The 17,356-nt window shown below is 43.7% G+C and overlaps 1 protein-coding gene across 2 annotated transcripts in view; it reads left to right on the top strand.

Moving 5' to 3' along the window:
- Nucleotides 1-17,356, top strand: part of PDE7B (phosphodiesterase 7B) — a 176,329-nt gene that overhangs the window by 82,765 nt on the left and 76,208 nt on the right. Inside the window, exon 1 of one of the 2 annotated variants that reach the window (XM_064447217.1) lies at nucleotides 9,626-10,408. The exons of the other annotated variant lie outside the window; for it this stretch is intronic. Coding sequence (XP_064303287.1) covers nucleotides 10,171-10,408 — 238 coding nt within the window. The 5' untranslated portion in view covers nucleotides 9,626-10,170. Of the gene's footprint in view, nucleotides 1-9,625; nucleotides 10,409-17,356 lie in introns of those variants that run through there. 2 annotated transcript variants of the gene reach the window in all.

The following is a 17,356-nucleotide window of genomic DNA, read 5'->3' as shown; positions in this document are numbered from 1 at the left end:
AGGAAAGTTGCTCCTCATTTCTCATTTTGTTAAGAAAACAACCAGCATTACATTCTGACCTTTTCTGGTAATTTTCCTTCGCTATTGTTTTGTTAATTTATTTAGACTTTAATATTCTAACATGTTTATTCAAATGTTATTCAAATACCAGGTTAAATGTTATTCAAATATCAGGTTATAGGATCTGGTATTCTAATGCAATGTTTTGAAGTTATCTCAACAGAATTCTTGCTACATCAGAAGGAAAAAAAAAATTCTCTCAGAAGTAATTTACTGCAAATTTTTAAATTCTGCCTGACGGACATTTGGTTTTAGCTTCTAATTTCTAACAAAAACAAAGTCTGACATTTTCATAAAACAAATCCTGCTTTCCAACTTGCTACTGTTAACATTATTTTTATTATGTTAGCAATGGTACTCTGAACTAAGGAACCACGTTTTTTAAAATAAAATAGCAAGGAACCAGCAGGCGGTCCTAGACGAGCATGCACTTCTGTTTACACTGTGACTAGAAAAGGAAGTTTACATTCATGCAAAAATGAGACTTAAATAAGTGTTTCCTATTGGACTTACACAAGCGCATGTGATGGCGTAGTTGGAAACCTGAGGTTTAGCAGTTAAAAAAACAGCTGATGTAGATGGCAAATGTCAGCAAAGGAGATGCAGTTCATTTTCCAATTCACTGGCATAGGAAACTAGTGGTTTAATAGGGTGATAGGCCAACTGATGTTTGATTTTTTTTTCCACGCAGTCACACAATCTGGTAAAAGTTACATCACTTCCTTGCACGCTAGCCCCACTAAATTTTTTCCTGTGCCAATGTTCCAGCTGAAGCTGGAAATACTGGATTTCTTCCCCTTGCTGAAAAGCCAAAGTTAATGGTAGCTGAAACCAGTTTCATCTGGTATTACTTGAACATTGATATTATACTTTAAAAATAACAGCAAAAACTATGTAATGGGTTCTGTTGAAGTGCATAAGAAGTTCCTGATAAAAATAATAGAAACCATTTTCTTATTTAGTATATGCATAATAGTCCATTAAAAACAAGCCAGCATTAGCAAGAAGATGGACTAGACCATTATTCAGACTTCTTTTTAAACTCTGATTTTAGGACACGGCAGCAAACACTCTCTAACATCTCCACCTTTCAAAGCACCCAAGATCACAAACAGAGCTCTATGGAAAGTCAATACACAACTGGGGAGCACAGTTGTCCCTGGCAGTTCGGTGCTCCCTTGAGCACCAAAATTTTCTTTCCTTGGCTGACAGAGACACACAGCGATCTCCCTCAGTCAGCTTCTCTGAAGCGTGATTGGACCTTTGCAGACTTCAAATAAAGGATGACACTTTGCTGAGCCTGTGCTTATAGAGAGAAGACGGTGCCTGTCATTCTAAGGATCTGAGCTTGGTTTCTGAATTAAGCATCTTCAGACTGCAACTGCAGGTGGCAGAAAATGTTTGTGGGAGCAATCACTCTTATGTTTAGCTTTCTCTCTCATCCACCCAAAGGTGGCTGAAAAGGGGGCTTTTGCTGTCATTTCTAGAGGAACTCTGTCAGCAAAAGGCAAGCTAGAGAGAGTAACCCACGTGTCTTAAAATTGTGAGATTAAGTAACCCGTGATGTCTTGTAGTTGACTTGGCATATGATACTGCAGATCAAGCACAGACAAATACAGTCCCTGGGATGGAAAGTATTGAACAGATAGTGAAAGGGAGCCAGAAATTTTGTCCTGACTATCCCACCTGAAAACTTCTGAAATCACATTGCTACTGATGGAGAGAGATGTTTAAGAATGTCAATACCATGACGAAAGCTCAAATTTTGCTGTGTGGCTAAGGTCCGGGAAAAAATCTGTGTACAGTGCAGTATTTGCATGACCATCTTATCAAAATACCTGAATGCTTTCCTCTTTTGCTAAGCTTTTGATCAATTAGGGATCTTTTTTTTAATGGTCTTACAAGTATCACATATCTAAATGAACACTGCTATCATCAGAGCTGTGCAGAACACTGCAAAATGATGTGTGATTGCCTGGATTGAAAAAAAAAAACAAAAAAGCATAGCAGATATCTTAGGAAACATTGGAAAACATTTACGGTTTTACATATGGTCAGCATATCTTGGAAAGCATACTGCAGCTGGAACTGCATTACTGAGAGCAGCCTGCCCAAATAAGTCTGAGAGAAACAGCTTTTGCAGAAAGCCTCCCCTCCATCTGCAGATCCAGTGGATGGCTTTAACCAGTTATACATAGCTTTTCCTCCTGGGCTATCAGAGGTTTTTTCTTTCTGCGGCATTATCATCAAGACTACATTTTGAGTGGAAGCTGCAGTGAAGAAAAAGAACTGGCATGTGTTTGCGTGATTATCAATGGGGCTTGATAGCATGGTAATGAAATGCCAGCACAGGGGTGACAGCAGAGCTCCAAAGCTGCTGACACTGGTGGAGCTACATTTACACAAATGCATCTGTAAGAAACGCAAAGAGCTTAATTACAGTAAATATGGCCTGATTTTGCAGTCATGAGAAACTAGGTCAGAGGGAGCTTAGTTTATCACTAGGAAGTGTGTGCATCATTGTTAGACCTTTCCCACGACTTCCCAGCTGTATCTCCTGTCCATCCCCACAGCAAACTCCACTCCCTGCTGCCGTACAAGATACAAAGAGGGAAATGAAGCCGTAGTACTTCTGTGACAGTAACCTCAGCTTTGGGGTATGCAGATCATCGGAAAGCTGATGTGCAGACAGAATAAAGGCAGACAAAACGTGATTACAACATAAGCATAAATGTAGAAATAGTACTTGAGTACCATAGATATTTCGTCTGAGACACACATCTGTATTTGTTCTGCTATAATTTACTGGCCTAGGTATTCAACCTGACCACAGTATCGAGCTTATTTAGCCACTGCTAGTGACAAGTCCACAATCAGAATGTGCATGGCATCGGGCAAAATCCAATTCAGCTGTATTACTTTACTCTCGCACTGCAAACAGGAATATATTTGGGACCAGTCTGCACAAGGCCTATCCCTAACCTATGGCATCCTAATGCTTATTATAGGCTCTAAATGGGATTATGCACAGAGATAAATTCACCATTAGTTATTAAAGTTGCTAGAAAAAAACAGAAGAACAACAAGGAGTAGATACTCTGCAATATTAATATGTGCAGCCATCAAATATCTAAGAAGTTTAAAATATTAAGAAATATGTATTAATTTTATTTTAAATAGTGCTTCTTTTCCTAGTCAAATATGATTTCCTCTCCATTTTGAAAGCTAAAAGGAAAAATAAAGTATCAGATCTTGTGATATCTCATTTACAAGTGAAGGAGCAAGCCCTATTATTCCTCTATATTTATCATTATATTTATGTCCCATTTATTCTTGCTGTACTATGCTTTCTTTCACAAAAATTTAAACTAGATTTCACTTAATGCATATTTTTCAGCTACTTACTTTATTTTTATAATTTCAAAAGGCAGGAAAAGACAAAATCACAGTTGCAAGTCTTTGCCATGTACTATAAGGGGCAAGGACACCATAGGCTATACAGCTGCTAATTCTGTCTCATTAAGGTTACAGGTAAAAGACGAAACATTTCATATGTGGCGCATCTCTCATCTTTAAAACTACTACCATAATTTTTAGATACTTATGTCCCTACTGAGAAAATACGTATACACATTCTCAGCTTTAGACAGCAGTAATCCTTTTGAATTCATTGAGACTATCCAGTTACTTAACATTAGTTACGTATTTAAGGAATATGCATGTCTTATCTGGTGAGTCCCTTTTTCTACTTGGTCTTTTTTTACCTATTCACAAAAAGGAATCCTGCAGGATGCTGCAGTTATTCTTTTCATAGGGTTATTACATAAAGATGATGACTAGTATTTCCACTGTCTCGTATAATAGGCTATTATTTTCTGCGTACCTGACTTCTACCTACATTTTCAATTAGATGCAGTGTTCTTAACCTCCCACTCTATTACCCTAGTTCATTATTAAGCATTCGTTGTAAAACCGTTGCACTGATCACTGCATAACAGCTGCCTTGTGGGGTGGCAATGGGTTTTTCCTAAATCTTTTTACTTTACCTAGGTTCAGGTAAATCTCACTTGCATGTAAGAATTGAGGGAGGATATAAACCATTGGAGTCCATCAGATACATTTAGCAACACACTTAAATACAGTGCTGGCAATTCCCTTCTTACTTCTTCTTCAGCTTATCATTAGTGTTTTCTTATTATGGTTTGTTAAGGTGAGATGACTCTATTACCTGTTATCTGTTATTTCCTTTAAAGCCACATAGAATTCCACTGTGTACTGTGGGAAATTTTAAGCATCAGACTCAGTATGCTGAACTTCTAATTTTCCAAAGCAGGCAATGGAAAAATTACACAACCTCACTGTTTCCAATTAGTTATGGACTTCTGTTTATTCCTTTACCACAAGCATTTTTGCTTAGTTAGTAGTACGGATTGCTAATCATAAAAATGTGCTATCTCACATATGCTAAGAATGAAAAAGGAATTGGCTCCTTGCCCTACAGAACTCAAGCAACCCTCACTCCTCCATTTCCAGAACCTTTTTCCAAGGAGCCTGACTGACTGACGACAACCACCAAAAGATTACTGTGAACCCATAGAACACCACTGCCTGTCTTCAACATTTCCCAGTAGGTGAGACGCTAAAGCAGTGATGCTGTGCACAGCTCAGGCAATAACCTATAGTGCATCCTACCATTCCCTTAGAAATTCATTTCACTGCTCTTGACAGTGAGACGGTAGCAGATAAAAAAATCTCCAACTGTGTACCTTGAGTATGCATCCAAAAAAAGTTAGTAAATGGTTGAGAATTCATAGTAAAAAATATTAAAATAATGTCAGGGTTGGGAAAAAAGTTCTGAGCTAGAGTTTATAGAATTTAATATGTCCAGTCTAGAGCAAAGACATAGTAACTGTCCCCAAATAAATACAAAATTATTCATATGTAATAAAGTAATGGCAATGGTAGAGATAAATAAGATTAATTGTTCTAATTAGTAAGAATAAAATTTAAAATAATAGACATCTGGAATGAGACAAATGTGAGGCAAAGAATAAGAAAATTATACCAAGATTTTTTAAGCAATGAAAGAAACCTTCCAGGAGGTCATTAGAAAAATTCTTGCAAGCTCTGCATAACTCTGCCTGCTTATGTTTCTTCTGTCATATTCTCCAAGCCTCTCTGGCACTCTGTTCCCTTGTCCCTTCTAAAAGTTACTCACTCATATTCTTGTTTTCTCTGTCACCCCTTTTGTGCTGTCCTGCAAACGTGCAGCACCTTTTCTTTTTTTTAATGTGTAAGGACTGTACCCCAGCATTTGCAATCTTCTCTTTTATCTTAAAACTGACATCACACCCCTGAAGCCTTCTAAAACCTGATCGCAGTGATGGTGTCATCACTTGGGTTCTGACCCTAGGCAATGGCCTCGCCTATTGTCGCTGCATGGCTCCGCGACCCCTAGGACAGAGGCAAAGGCATACTTTTCATAAGTGACTACTGATTTAAGATGATTCCGCTAATAAGTGCTGTCTAAAGACATGTGATTTACACTTTCTAAAAATCAGTATCCAATAGTCTTTGAAACAGGTCTCTACATTTGCAGTACTGAAAAATTGCTGAAAAATTGGGTAGTCTTAAAAAATTTGGTAGTGTTTTTCCAATTTTTTTTAATAATGTACTGTATAAACAGACAATACCAAATGGTTTCAGGTGTCTGTTTGGGAACATACTCTTAGTAAATTGTGACACAGTGCAATGGTGTGGGTTAGCTGAAAGAATAGACAAAGTTTCCAATAGAAATGAATCTGCCACTCTAGTAACTTATGAGCCCTTTTTTTTCAAACATCAACTATCAGATAGAAGTGAGGAATAATAGAATATAACTTCTCCTTTACAATGCTCTCTTACTACAGAAAGGCAAAGATGCCCGTACTCTAGGGAAGCTGTCAGCAAAGTTGCAGGCTGGAGGTCCCAATATCACTTACAGTACTGGCAAGCAGGAGGTCATTGCTGGGGAATGAAGCGTGGGGAGGGAAGCAAAAGGAAAAGGCTGGGGGGGTGGAACGGGAGAATCAAGGATCTTTCTTCACCATTCTTTTTTTACAGCTTTTGTGTGTCTGGACTGATTTGTTGTGGGAGAGCTGCTGGAGACAGTATATTTGGCACAGGACAGGGTAACTCAAAGCCAAAAGGATGGTGCTATTGCCAGTTTAAGCCATGGCTTTTCTTTTTTTTATTTTCCTCTTTCCCCCTCCCTCCTTTTTCTTTGAAGGAAGGAAAAGAAAAAGGGGGAAGAAAGGGACTTGCAATGAAAACCAGAGCAGTGGGTTAACGACGGCCCTGCAGGCTTCAATAGACTGGAAAGATACACGAGGCACTTCCTCTACCATCTGGCATGCAATTCTGCTGCTGCTGCTCTTAGTACATAACTTTGGAGTGAATAAGCAAACAAGTAAAACTTTTTAAGAGACACCAATTATGAAACACCAGCCATTAATCTGTCAGCTTACTCCCTTCCCTTTTCTCCCACCACAGTACTCTTTCCTCAAGTCTTTTCCAGTTCTCGAGTCTACCTGTGAAAATACGCACTGCCTTGTCAGGGTTTCAGATCTGACTCCGTTCGCCTTTTCATTGGCTTCGCTTCTCAGGATGAACGAGGGCCAGGGCTAATACATTTATATTTCTCTTGTAATCGCTTAAGCTTCTTTGACTCGGAGTTGGAGAGAAATGCAGTTAGTAGCAATAAAGCCGTCCATCTCTGTTGAAAGATTTCCTTCAAGTCTGGCTGGAAGTGAGAATGCAAAAGAGAAGCTTTAGGTGAGCCGAGCTTCCTCAGGGACTGTTTAAAATGCAGTCACAAATGGCTGGGTACATTGCTGTGTAGGAGTATGTTATGTTTTAATTCTGATGGCTTTTCTCAAGCGCAATGAAAAGCGTTATGTTGAGGTCACATCGTCAAGTTGGGTAAATCGTCACAGCACAACCGGAGTCAGAAAAGCAGAGAACTTGCAAAATATGAGTATTTTTGCCTCTTAAAAGTGTCTCAGAGTGATGCTACAGCTGACTTTTGAGGCTGAAAACCTCACAATCAAATATATGTCTTCCAGGCTTTCCCGTGAACCGCTTTTATCTGGCTCCATTCTTATAATAAAAAAGACAAAAGGGAAGTCAATCAGTAACAGCAAAATCTTGGATGAATTAAGGATAAGTAATCACTGAATTGTAGTACAACTGTGAAGCACAAGTTTAGTAAGACTAAGATGTATTAATTTACAGACATGCCCATCAATGCCAGGCAACATCTTTTACACAATTTATTTTTTTCATTCACAACTGCTGATCCTTAAACTGGCCAGAAAGCAAGAAAAAAAAGAAACTCCAGGCTGTCCTGACACTAATTTTCCCAGACAAAATACATACTGTCTGTTACATTTATTACATAGCTTCTTGAAACACTAAAACAGTAAGAACAACAGATCACAGTTTCCGTTTACTTTTTGACCAGCCTCCTGCTTTGCACCTGTAGAACTGTAAGTGAAAACAAATACAATTAATGCTTCGATTCTGACTGCCTGATCCTGTCCACAAGGCAGGTACACATCCAAGTGACCCACCTGGCACAAAATGTCTCACGGTTTGAAGGATATAAAAAAGTAGCACCGACTTTGAAAACACAGAAGATTGCTATTGCTGCTATCAAGAGGCTTGGTGGCTAAGTTCTGCTGAGCACTTAAATCTTCAGATGTTCATCTAAAAATTGGGCTGGGCATCTGTGAATATGTTCTTTTCCAAGATATCTGGTACTTTTTTGCATCCAGTGAAGCTGGAAGGACCGCAAGGATAGCCTGTCTTTCACACCACTGGCACTTCTGCTCTTTGCCCCAGCGGGGAGCAGGAAGTGCAGAGGTAAACAAAGGGCAAAAACAATATCTGAAAAAAAAAAAAAAGTTACTGCAACTCCTTGTAGCTCAAAACCAAAGCAAAGCAGTTGGGGTGTAAGGTTTAACTCACCCAGTAGGCAAGTCTATGTCTTTTAAGCCTTTTGAACTTCAGTTGCCCAGTTTATCCCTCTCTAACAGGAACAACACTGCTTTAAAAAGTAATCGCACAACACACTAATATGAAAAACCTAAAATATCACAAGAAGCCATATGAATTTAAAAACAATAAAATCTGCCTTTTCACAAAATTATAACCATACATTGCATGAATGTGTTAATGCTTGTGGTACTGTACTCCACATCACCTATTTCTTTTCTTTATTCTTAAACCCTTTGTTCCAAGCATCGGGATATCTGGATGCTAAGGACTCTGCAAAATCACAGTACAACAGCAATAGTATAATACTTTGGAAGCACTTCACGATTTTCAAGACAGAGCCACCTGAAAGCGTAGCGGGCTAATAGTATGGCAGTAGACCCTGCAGTCAAAATAGGGCTACTTTTTGACAAGCATTATAGTCATCAGTTTGAGGTGGGAACATTAAGATAAACCTGGCAGAAAGGATCGTAGAACAGGGGAAACAGCACGCTGCCCCTGCTGGTGTTGGCAGGAGGAGGAAAGACTTGTGCACCCTGTTTTCTACATGTAAGGGTGTTTGTTAACTTTCAGTCCATTCTCTTGGTTCCTCTTCCTCTGTGAAGGAAGATCCTGCTTGTTTGCTTGTTTATTTTTCCATCTGGAGAAAAGGCAGAGCATTGAATGTAACCTGAATGCAACCAACGTATTAACTATGCCTGCTAGAAAATGTTAAAATGCCTATTAAAATCCTATTAAATAAGTCTTCTGCAACGTTATCAAAAACTAAGTGCTGGTGTAGGAGCGCACCCTCCCCACCCCTTTGCTGCACGCTCGGTAAACTAAGGGCTGAAGGACAGCCGGTACCAGCAGCAGGCTAAAAGGGGTACATCGTACACAGGCACAATAAAAATTCGGAAAAGGGCAAGGCCCGCCCGGTGAGGGATCCCAGGGAAGGGACGGCTGCAGCTCCGGGGGGTGCTCCGGGGGGTGCTGGCCGGGCCCCGAGCGCTGCCGGGGGCGGCAGAGCCCCGCACGCCGCCTCGTTTCTGCATGAGGCGGAGCGCTTGGCCGGGCGGCTGTGCCTTGTTTTTGACGATTAGCGATGAATAATTGTCTTCTCGTCGGAGCCTGTGAGTGATCGCTGCCACCACGCAGTGTCCTGACGTGAACCCGTTCAGGTGGAGCTTTGCAAGCCAAAGCGATGAGGACGCAGGGCAGACCCCGCACCCTCCCCAAAACCCCTAATCTCAGCAACTCGTTCCTCGCCCACCACCCGTCAAGCGCCGGCACCTTCACTGCCCTTCTCCGTGCTCGTTTTGGGTACTTTCCCTCGGGTTGGCGTCCGAAAGGGGAGCGGGCGGGGGCACCGCACGCCGCCGGCGGGCTCCTGCCCCGCTCCCGGCCCTCGCGGCGGGCGGCGGGACGTGAATCACCGCCTCCCCGCCCGGCCGACGGGCAGCCGAGGTTACCGCCGGCTTTGACTAAGAGGCCAAAACCCCCACCGGCTCCGTAGCCAGCCCGGCGAGGGCGAGGAGGAAGGCGGGGGCTGGGGGCTCCCCCATGGCATCACGGCGCGGATAAAAAAAAGTCAAACCGCCTCCTCCCTCCCCTCCTCCGTAGCGCACGGAGGGGCGTGAGGGGTGGCTCTGCCCGCCCAGCCCCGGCTGCCCCGACCGCCGCTCCCGGCCTGCGCCAGCCCCTGCCCGCCGCCGGCAGCACCACCACCAGCAGCAGCAGCAGCAGCGGCGGCGGCGGCCCGAGCCCCCGCCCCCGGGGTTCGGCGCTGCGCCGCGCCGGTATGAGCGGCGGCTCCGCGCCTGCCCGCCAGCCGCTTCGCCCCGGCTGCCGGCGCCTGGCGGCGGGCTGAGGGCGCGCAGAGGGCGGCGAGCCCGGCGGCCGGAGCCCCGCGCTCCTTCCTTCCGCGCCCGCAGCGCGGGGCCCAGGCCGGGGGACCGGGGCCGGGGGGCGCCCCTTGCGCGGGGCGGCGGCGGCGGGCGGCGGGCGGCCGGGCCCCCCCGCCCCGCTCTGGATGCCCAGCGCGGCTGCTCGGGCCGGGGGGTGGCTGCGGCTCCCCGGCGGGGGGCGCGGGGCAGGATGCCGGTGCTGGAGCGCTTCTTCCCCGCGGCAGAGCCGGGCAGGCGGAGGAGGACGGGGGAAGAGCCGATGCCCTTTCCCATGGGCAGCCTGCCCGGTTATCAGCAGGGGACCCTGGCCTGGGACTTGCCCGAGATGATCAAGATGGTAAAACTCGTTTGGAAATCGAAGGGCGAGCTCCGCGGGGCGAAGCACAGAGGGGTTTTGGAGACCGAGGATGCCCTGGGCGGCTCGGCAGGTAGGTTTCCCCGGTCCCGCTGCTCGGGGGAGCCGGGGGGCAGACGCGGCTGGGGGCCGGGGGTGGCGGGGAGCCGCGGCCGGAGCCGTCCCGTCCCGTCGTGGGGCAGCGCCGCTGGGGCCCGGGGCTGGTGCCGGCGGAGCGGGGCGGGCTGGGAGGCGCGGGGTCGGGGAGCGCTGCCCGACGGGCGCCCGTCCGGGCTTAAAACCGTGCTTTTGGTAGCTCTCGCCCTCTGCCCCGCGGGCACACGCACACGGACACGCACGCACGCAGCCACACGCACGCACCGCGGAGTTTGCGCCGGATCGGGAAGCCAGGTCCATTTGCTGATGGCGCTCTCCCGTGCAATCTCTTACCCGCTTTTCTAAGCGGGGTGAGAAAAGCTCAGCGAAAAACTAGAGCGAGCAGCTCCGCGGCTTTGAGGCTTGACCTCAGCCAGGGCCGCTGGGCTTGGTGCCGGCGCGGGGGAGCCTCTTCCCCGGCCCGCAGGGAGCTCCGCAGCGGCGGCCCCCGGGGGGGATTGGGGGGGGGGGCGGTGCGGGGCGCCCCGGGGCCGCCGGGCGGTTCGGCCGCTGCCGGAGCGGGGGCGACTGCGACCCCCCCCTCCTCCCGCCGCCCCAGCGCCGAGGGCTTCCCCGCTTGTTTGTGCTGTGGCTTTCCAGGCGCACGGCCTCTCCTCTCACGCCGCCAAACTTCAGCCTCAGCTTTGAGCGTGCTTGGCGCATTTCACATGATCTTCCCGTGCTTCCCGGCTTGTGCGTGTTGGTAGCTGCCGGTATTAAAAAACTCGAGACCCGTTCTGCCCTATCCCACTACTTTCTCTTGGAACTTGGTATATTACTGGCTAAAGAGCACGTCCTTTTTTATTAACTTTACAAATCTTGTATGTCAGGTTTTTTTCCTAACTCACTAACAGTCATGGAGCCATATGGCGCAGTGTCAGATGCTTTACTGAAGTCCAGGTTAGACTTCTTGCATTTTCATTATATAGAAATGAGTTGCTGTGTTAGCACAGTACTGCTTACCTCTGATGAGTTGATACTGCATCTGATCCCATGCTCCACATCACTTATGGTTCAAAACCTGTTGCTTTCTGTTGGAGGCAACCTCTTGCCTCCTTCAGAACATCTTGACTTCTGTTGGAGTCAGGCTCATAAACCTGCGATTGTCCAGCATCAGTTGGTATTTTTTTTATTCTCCTGTCATCGTACTACTGTGACTTAATAAACTTACTGAAACTGTGTGGCTCGTTCCTTTAGAGCACTGGATTATTTCATCTCTGCAACCTGGTCACTAAACCCTTCTGGTGCATTCAGTCTTCAGAGATTATGCATTCATCTTCCTTTGCTGTACCCTTTACCGAGACCTATAATTTACTGTATTTTTTACCAGAATAATTTAATTTCTTATGTAGCATAACCTCATTGCAGGTATTTCAAAGTGCGTGTGTCTGTATGTATGTATTCTCTGTGTGTAACTGTATGTATAAACTTGAATAGTAAGTGAGTATACGTGCCTTACTTTTGGATGGCCACCAAGGTTGGCTGGTTGGTCATTGTATGCCCATTATTTCAGATATTTGCAGTTAAACTAAGAAATTCATGGTTCCCTTCTGTTTTTAAAAAGGGAAGATAAGTTCTCAGGCTCCAAGGAAAACGTACAACCTGCCACCTCACTCTTTGGGAGTCAGTTCAGTGTAAATGAATAATAAACAAGTATGCTGTGGATAAAGAAGGGGGAGGCCAAATTGTTCTTTAAGACTTGTAGCAAATCAGCTGGGAATGTACCGTAGCCAACTAGGGAGATTGAGGTTTGTGTGGTGAATGGTGAGTGTTCAGAAATGGCCCCTAATCAAACAGAACTTAAGAAATGCTGCATTGGTTACACCTCATGTATGAGTAATAGTGGTTTTTCAGTATGCTTGTGTTGTATCTGGTGAAATTAGTTTCATTAGGTAACAAATGAGATTCGCCTTCAGATTCCTGGAGGCAACTAAAAATGTGCATGAATGTACAGAGACAGATTAGTCCACTAGCAGGATATGAGTAACTTGCATTTACTCAAGTGGCTATTACTTGTATCCTGTGAAGGGACCGTCCTCTGCGTGGTGCCAGATCCTGTTTCATAAGCTCAGCTGACTTGCACCAGTACAAATCAGAGCAGAAGATGACTTTAACTCTCAGCACTTCAAATACAAATCATCAGACAGTTTGAGTGAACCAGACCTGGGTTGCTGGTTTTTCCTCCTCAGCAACAGTCATCCTAGTAGTTTTCCCTCTTGTGGTTTCATTTTAGTCACTTCAAGTATATTGGAGTATGTGGGAAAACCAGTCAATGCTGAAATCTAGTATACTTAAATAAGTGCAGAATCAAAGAATGCAGAAATGGGAAGAAAAGATAATCATTTGGACCAACGATCAGTAGTACGGAAGACTCAGCTTCGTGTTTGAGTGGTGTCTTCTGCGCGTTTGTCTCCTTCAAAAAAAAACCCCCAACAACTATGTAACTTACATCTTAGGAAAAGGCAGTACTTCAGTAGGAAATCAGGTTTTCTTCAGGTGAAGCTAAAGCAAATAACTTCTGCTCAAGGTACTGCTAGCTAGGCAAATAAAGGTTGATTGTTCAGTAGTAGAGTTCACAGCATTTTCCACATCAAGGGCTTTTTAATTTAAATTTGTAAGTGTTCATGTGATAACTCATGTTCTGTTATCACATCTTTGTGAAACTACTTTGCTTACAGTAGAAGAGGAGGAAATAGATATGGATGCTGGAAGGAAACTGCCAGGATTTCTGCCTTGCTTGATGATGTTAATAGAGATTTAGCTAAGCAAATTCTCTTGTCCTAGCCTGAGTGATTGCACTTGGCTTTGGGCTGGCTTTCTAGAAAGGAACAACCCTCTTAACCTTAGGTAGTGAGAGGGAAGGAGAGCTATATCTGGACATGAGGTCAGTTCTGTGGATGGCAATGTCTTGGGGACCCATATAGCCGTAACTCATACCGCATTCCTCTTTCCTGAGGTAGCAATAGAGAGCTGCTGCAGAGAAAAGCTGTCTGTGTGTCCTGGGCTCTCAAATAAAAGGCCGTATCTGGGTCTTTCATCTTCTTGTTCAGTACTGAGAATGAGCTACTCAATCTCTCCGCAGAAAAAGTCTTTGCAGTACGTCATGCAGCATATAGTTGGGTTGAACGAATAACCCAGTTCTCATAGAGACTGCCTGCCTGGAGTTTCTAGTGATCTTGCTTTCCTTCCAAAGTAGTAATGTTCGCATCTTGAGCCCTCTTTTATTGCTGCACTGCTTTTTAAAGTTAGTATCAGTTAAGACTGCAGACCTTTCTCCTGCTCCTGGCCTGCTGTTGCTTAGTAACTCTTTTTTCCCCGTTTCAATCGCTGACCAAATCAGCACAAACTGTGGTTTGGTGAAGACTCTCTCTGGCTGTGCCAGAAGCCATTTCACATACTCAAACTGGCCATGTGATAGTAAAAAAAGTGCAATAATGGAACATAATTAATTTGAAAAGCATTGGGTGGGAAAAGGTTATAATTCAGTGTCATTCCTCACAGTGTTTCAAACAGATTATTTGCAAGCCAATGCTTTTTACTTGAATAAAACAACAGCATGTGTTGATATTATTACAATTGAATTATTCAGATAATTCTTAACCGAAACCATGTTGAACTCTAGGAGGGAACTATATTCTGTTTGTGACCGTAACTTTCTTACCACCCTCTCCCAGACTTCAGCAGCAGCTTTGCAGATTAAAGAAACCTTTTCAGGGGGCAGGGATAGGTCTGCCTCCAAGAGTCTTCCTTATGAGCATTAGCAACCTCTTAAATTTACAGTCATCATCCCAGATAACTCCAGTGAGACTTTCTGTACTGTTTGAGTCTTGCACATGTGCAGACATGCAAGACTTTCAGAGAAGGTGCAGTGGTACTTAGAATCATCGAGGTCCTTTGAGACACTGATCTTTGTGGGTTTTTGAAATAACTCTGAATGTTTTTTTCCACCTATCTCTGTCTGTAGATGTTTTCTCAGAAATGTAGGTTCTGATTCATGCGTGCATCACACTCATTGTTAACTGATGAGTCCCTTTGCCACGAGGAGGAAAAACAAGCAGCACCACACATCACTCCTGTTACAGTTTGCTGCTGGGAAAATTTCCACCAATTATTGGTGTGCCCATTTACTTCTCCTCAACCGTCTCCTTTCCAACTCAGTAATTTATTAAACTTCTTGCCATCGTCCAAACTGACCTTGCTCTTCTGAACCTTACAGCAGCGTGCTGAGCAGTCTTGTGATATACATGTTAGAGGAGTCAGACTTAAATCATCTGTGTGCTTCTTCAGTGGTTGAAGGTCTTCCCTGAAGTTATTCACAAGACCTCTCAAAGACCCTGTTCTTCCATGATATCCAATGAAACATGCCTTCTGCTTCATTTTTCTTTTGCAATAAACACCTTTTATAACGCTGTGCAGTAGCTTTGCTGCACATGTTAAAATAAACATCATGCTTCCCCTTTCCATCATCAGGTACAGAATCACAGAATGATGTGGGTCAGAAGGGACCTTTAAAGGTCCTCTAGTCCAACCCCCCGCCATAAGCCAGGGACATCTTTCACCAGATCAGGTTGCTCAAAGCCCCATCCAGCCTGACTTTGAACATTTCCAGTGATGGGGCACCCACAACATCTCTGGGCAACCTGTTCCAGTGTGTGCTTCTTGAATCATATTTAGTTGTGACATCTTGAAACTAATGCTTGCTTTTGTGGTCCCTCTGCAATAATTAATAATCACAAAATGTTTAAAATCTGAATCTCTGAATTACTGAAGACCAAGTAGGGGTTTGGCTAACAGCTTAGAAAGCTCATCATTTTGTATAGTTGATGTTGAGCATGTAGGTGCCACAGACACAGATCCCAGCAATAAATAAAACACAGGAGCTCTCAAATGGCATTATCTTAGCATCTGACCAGTCTCTTGTGTTATTCCTTAGACAGAAAACAGCTTCATTTCTGTCCTACTGAGAGATGCACAGCAGGCAGAAGGGCAGCTTGCTATATTGTTCTGAAGTTAGGTCTTCCTTTCTCTTCTTTTCTTTTAAGGTTTATGTTGAGACTTGTTAAATCCATTACACTTAGTAGGGGACAAAGAATGTGAATTTGATAGAATCAAGGCTACCTGTGGCAACCTTGATTGCTCCCTGACTGTTGTGTGGAAACTTCAGCCCCTGAGAATAGGAAATATGCTTTTCTATATTCTTGTGAAGAGCTGGTTAAATCAGTGGAACCGTGTGTGATGGTCTCATTAAGAACAGTGAAATTAGATTGTATTCAGTACCACTTCTCTAGTGTATGTAGACCAAGTGATAAAAGACTTAGAATTCAAACCACGTCTGTAGGTAGTGTTGTTCAAACATAACTCTCCAGTTTACTGGCTGAACACAGGTTAGTAATACATGTGATTTGGAGTTATATTTTTTCCGAAATACTTTACTAGCAAATTGGCTTCAAAGATCCAAAAAAACATTTTTAGACATTAAATTGTGGTCACTGTTTGAATTCTGGTCCTTTTTTAGTACCTAACTCTTTAGAAGTATCTTAAAAATGTAGTGTAGAACAAGAAGTTGAACCGATACTAAGTGTTTGGGTTTGGACATGTCAAAATGAGCTGATGTGTTCGTCAACCAAACTCTCTGTTTATTCTGGGGATAAAAATTTTCACTCAACTCTACTTTTTAGCGTTTAACCACTCTCTCCTATTTCATTCTTATGTAAATTTTCTGTTGTGGATTTGTTAGGGTTTGGGGATATGTGGAAATAAGAGGTAGACCAGGGATAAACATTAGGGAATAAATTATCTGAAGATCTCAACAATTTCTGAGTGGTCTTTCAGTTCAGCCTTGCTGGCACATTTTTTGTTTGCTTTACTGTGAATGTTGGAAAACAAAATTTGTTTGCAGAAATACTTGGAGAAGCTCTTCCAGCAGCTGTTCAACTATGTGCAGTCACAACAGAAAGAAAAAGATTACAATATGGAGTTAAGACTTCAGGATAAAGTTAGCAGATAAAAAGTAATTGCCCAGCTTGGGTGTTGGCCAGCACACAGAAGGTAGTGCTGCTGGTGTGCTAGAAAAATGACAAGAGATTTTATTGATATGTCAAGTCAGAGACGAATCAGCAGTCAGCTAAAAACTATAAACACAAATAGAGCAAATTCTGGTGAGTTGTAAAATGGTGGTGAGATCTGTTGCTTTCAGTGAAGCTTTTCTAAAAAGCAAGAGCCGAAGATGTGGCTTTATATATAAAAATAGTGTTCCTAAAGGAAAAGCTACTCCACTATAATACAAACAGGCTTTTTGATTTTTTTTTTTGTATGCTTGTTTGTTTCATTAAGGTTAAAGCTGATAGTTTTCTTTAATCTTTGGTAAATTGACTGTGAAGTGCTTTATACTCTGTGAAGAATTAAACTGATAAACAGCTACCAATAGAAAACAGTAGTGATATTAGCGATGCCTTCCTCATGGTGATAATTTTCCATATTGCTTAAATGTTGTGAGAGAAATGTTTAAGATGCACTGTGGGAGGCTTGATACTGCATCTATCTTCCAGTGCTTCTAAAGCAGTAGAGCATTGTATGCAATGTGTTTACTATTTTAGCGCTTCTTCATAATAGACTTACAGCTTGTGGTCTGTTATACTTCTTAAAACTGTTTGCTGGAGACATGCATCCCAGACAGCTTTCTGTAATCCTGCTTTATGAAGTGTGAGTTTGGCTTTCCAGGCAACACAAAGAAAAGGGTGCCTGTGTCACCATGTTCTCCATTATTCTGACCCCCTCCCCAGAGCTCTGCATTCAGAATATGCTAAACCATGTTGCTTATGATTGCTCACACGCTGCTTAACTGCTGTCACATTTCCAAGGGGCATCTTTGCGAATGGGCAAACTT

This window comes from Phalacrocorax carbo, chromosome 3, assembly GCF_963921805.1.
Source record: "Phalacrocorax carbo chromosome 3, bPhaCar2.1, whole genome shotgun sequence".
Taxonomy (NCBI): Eukaryota; Metazoa; Chordata; class Aves; order Suliformes; family Phalacrocoracidae; genus Phalacrocorax; species Phalacrocorax carbo.
The sequence above is the reverse complement of the archived record's forward strand: the minus strand, read 5'-3'. Positions and strand labels throughout refer to the sequence as shown.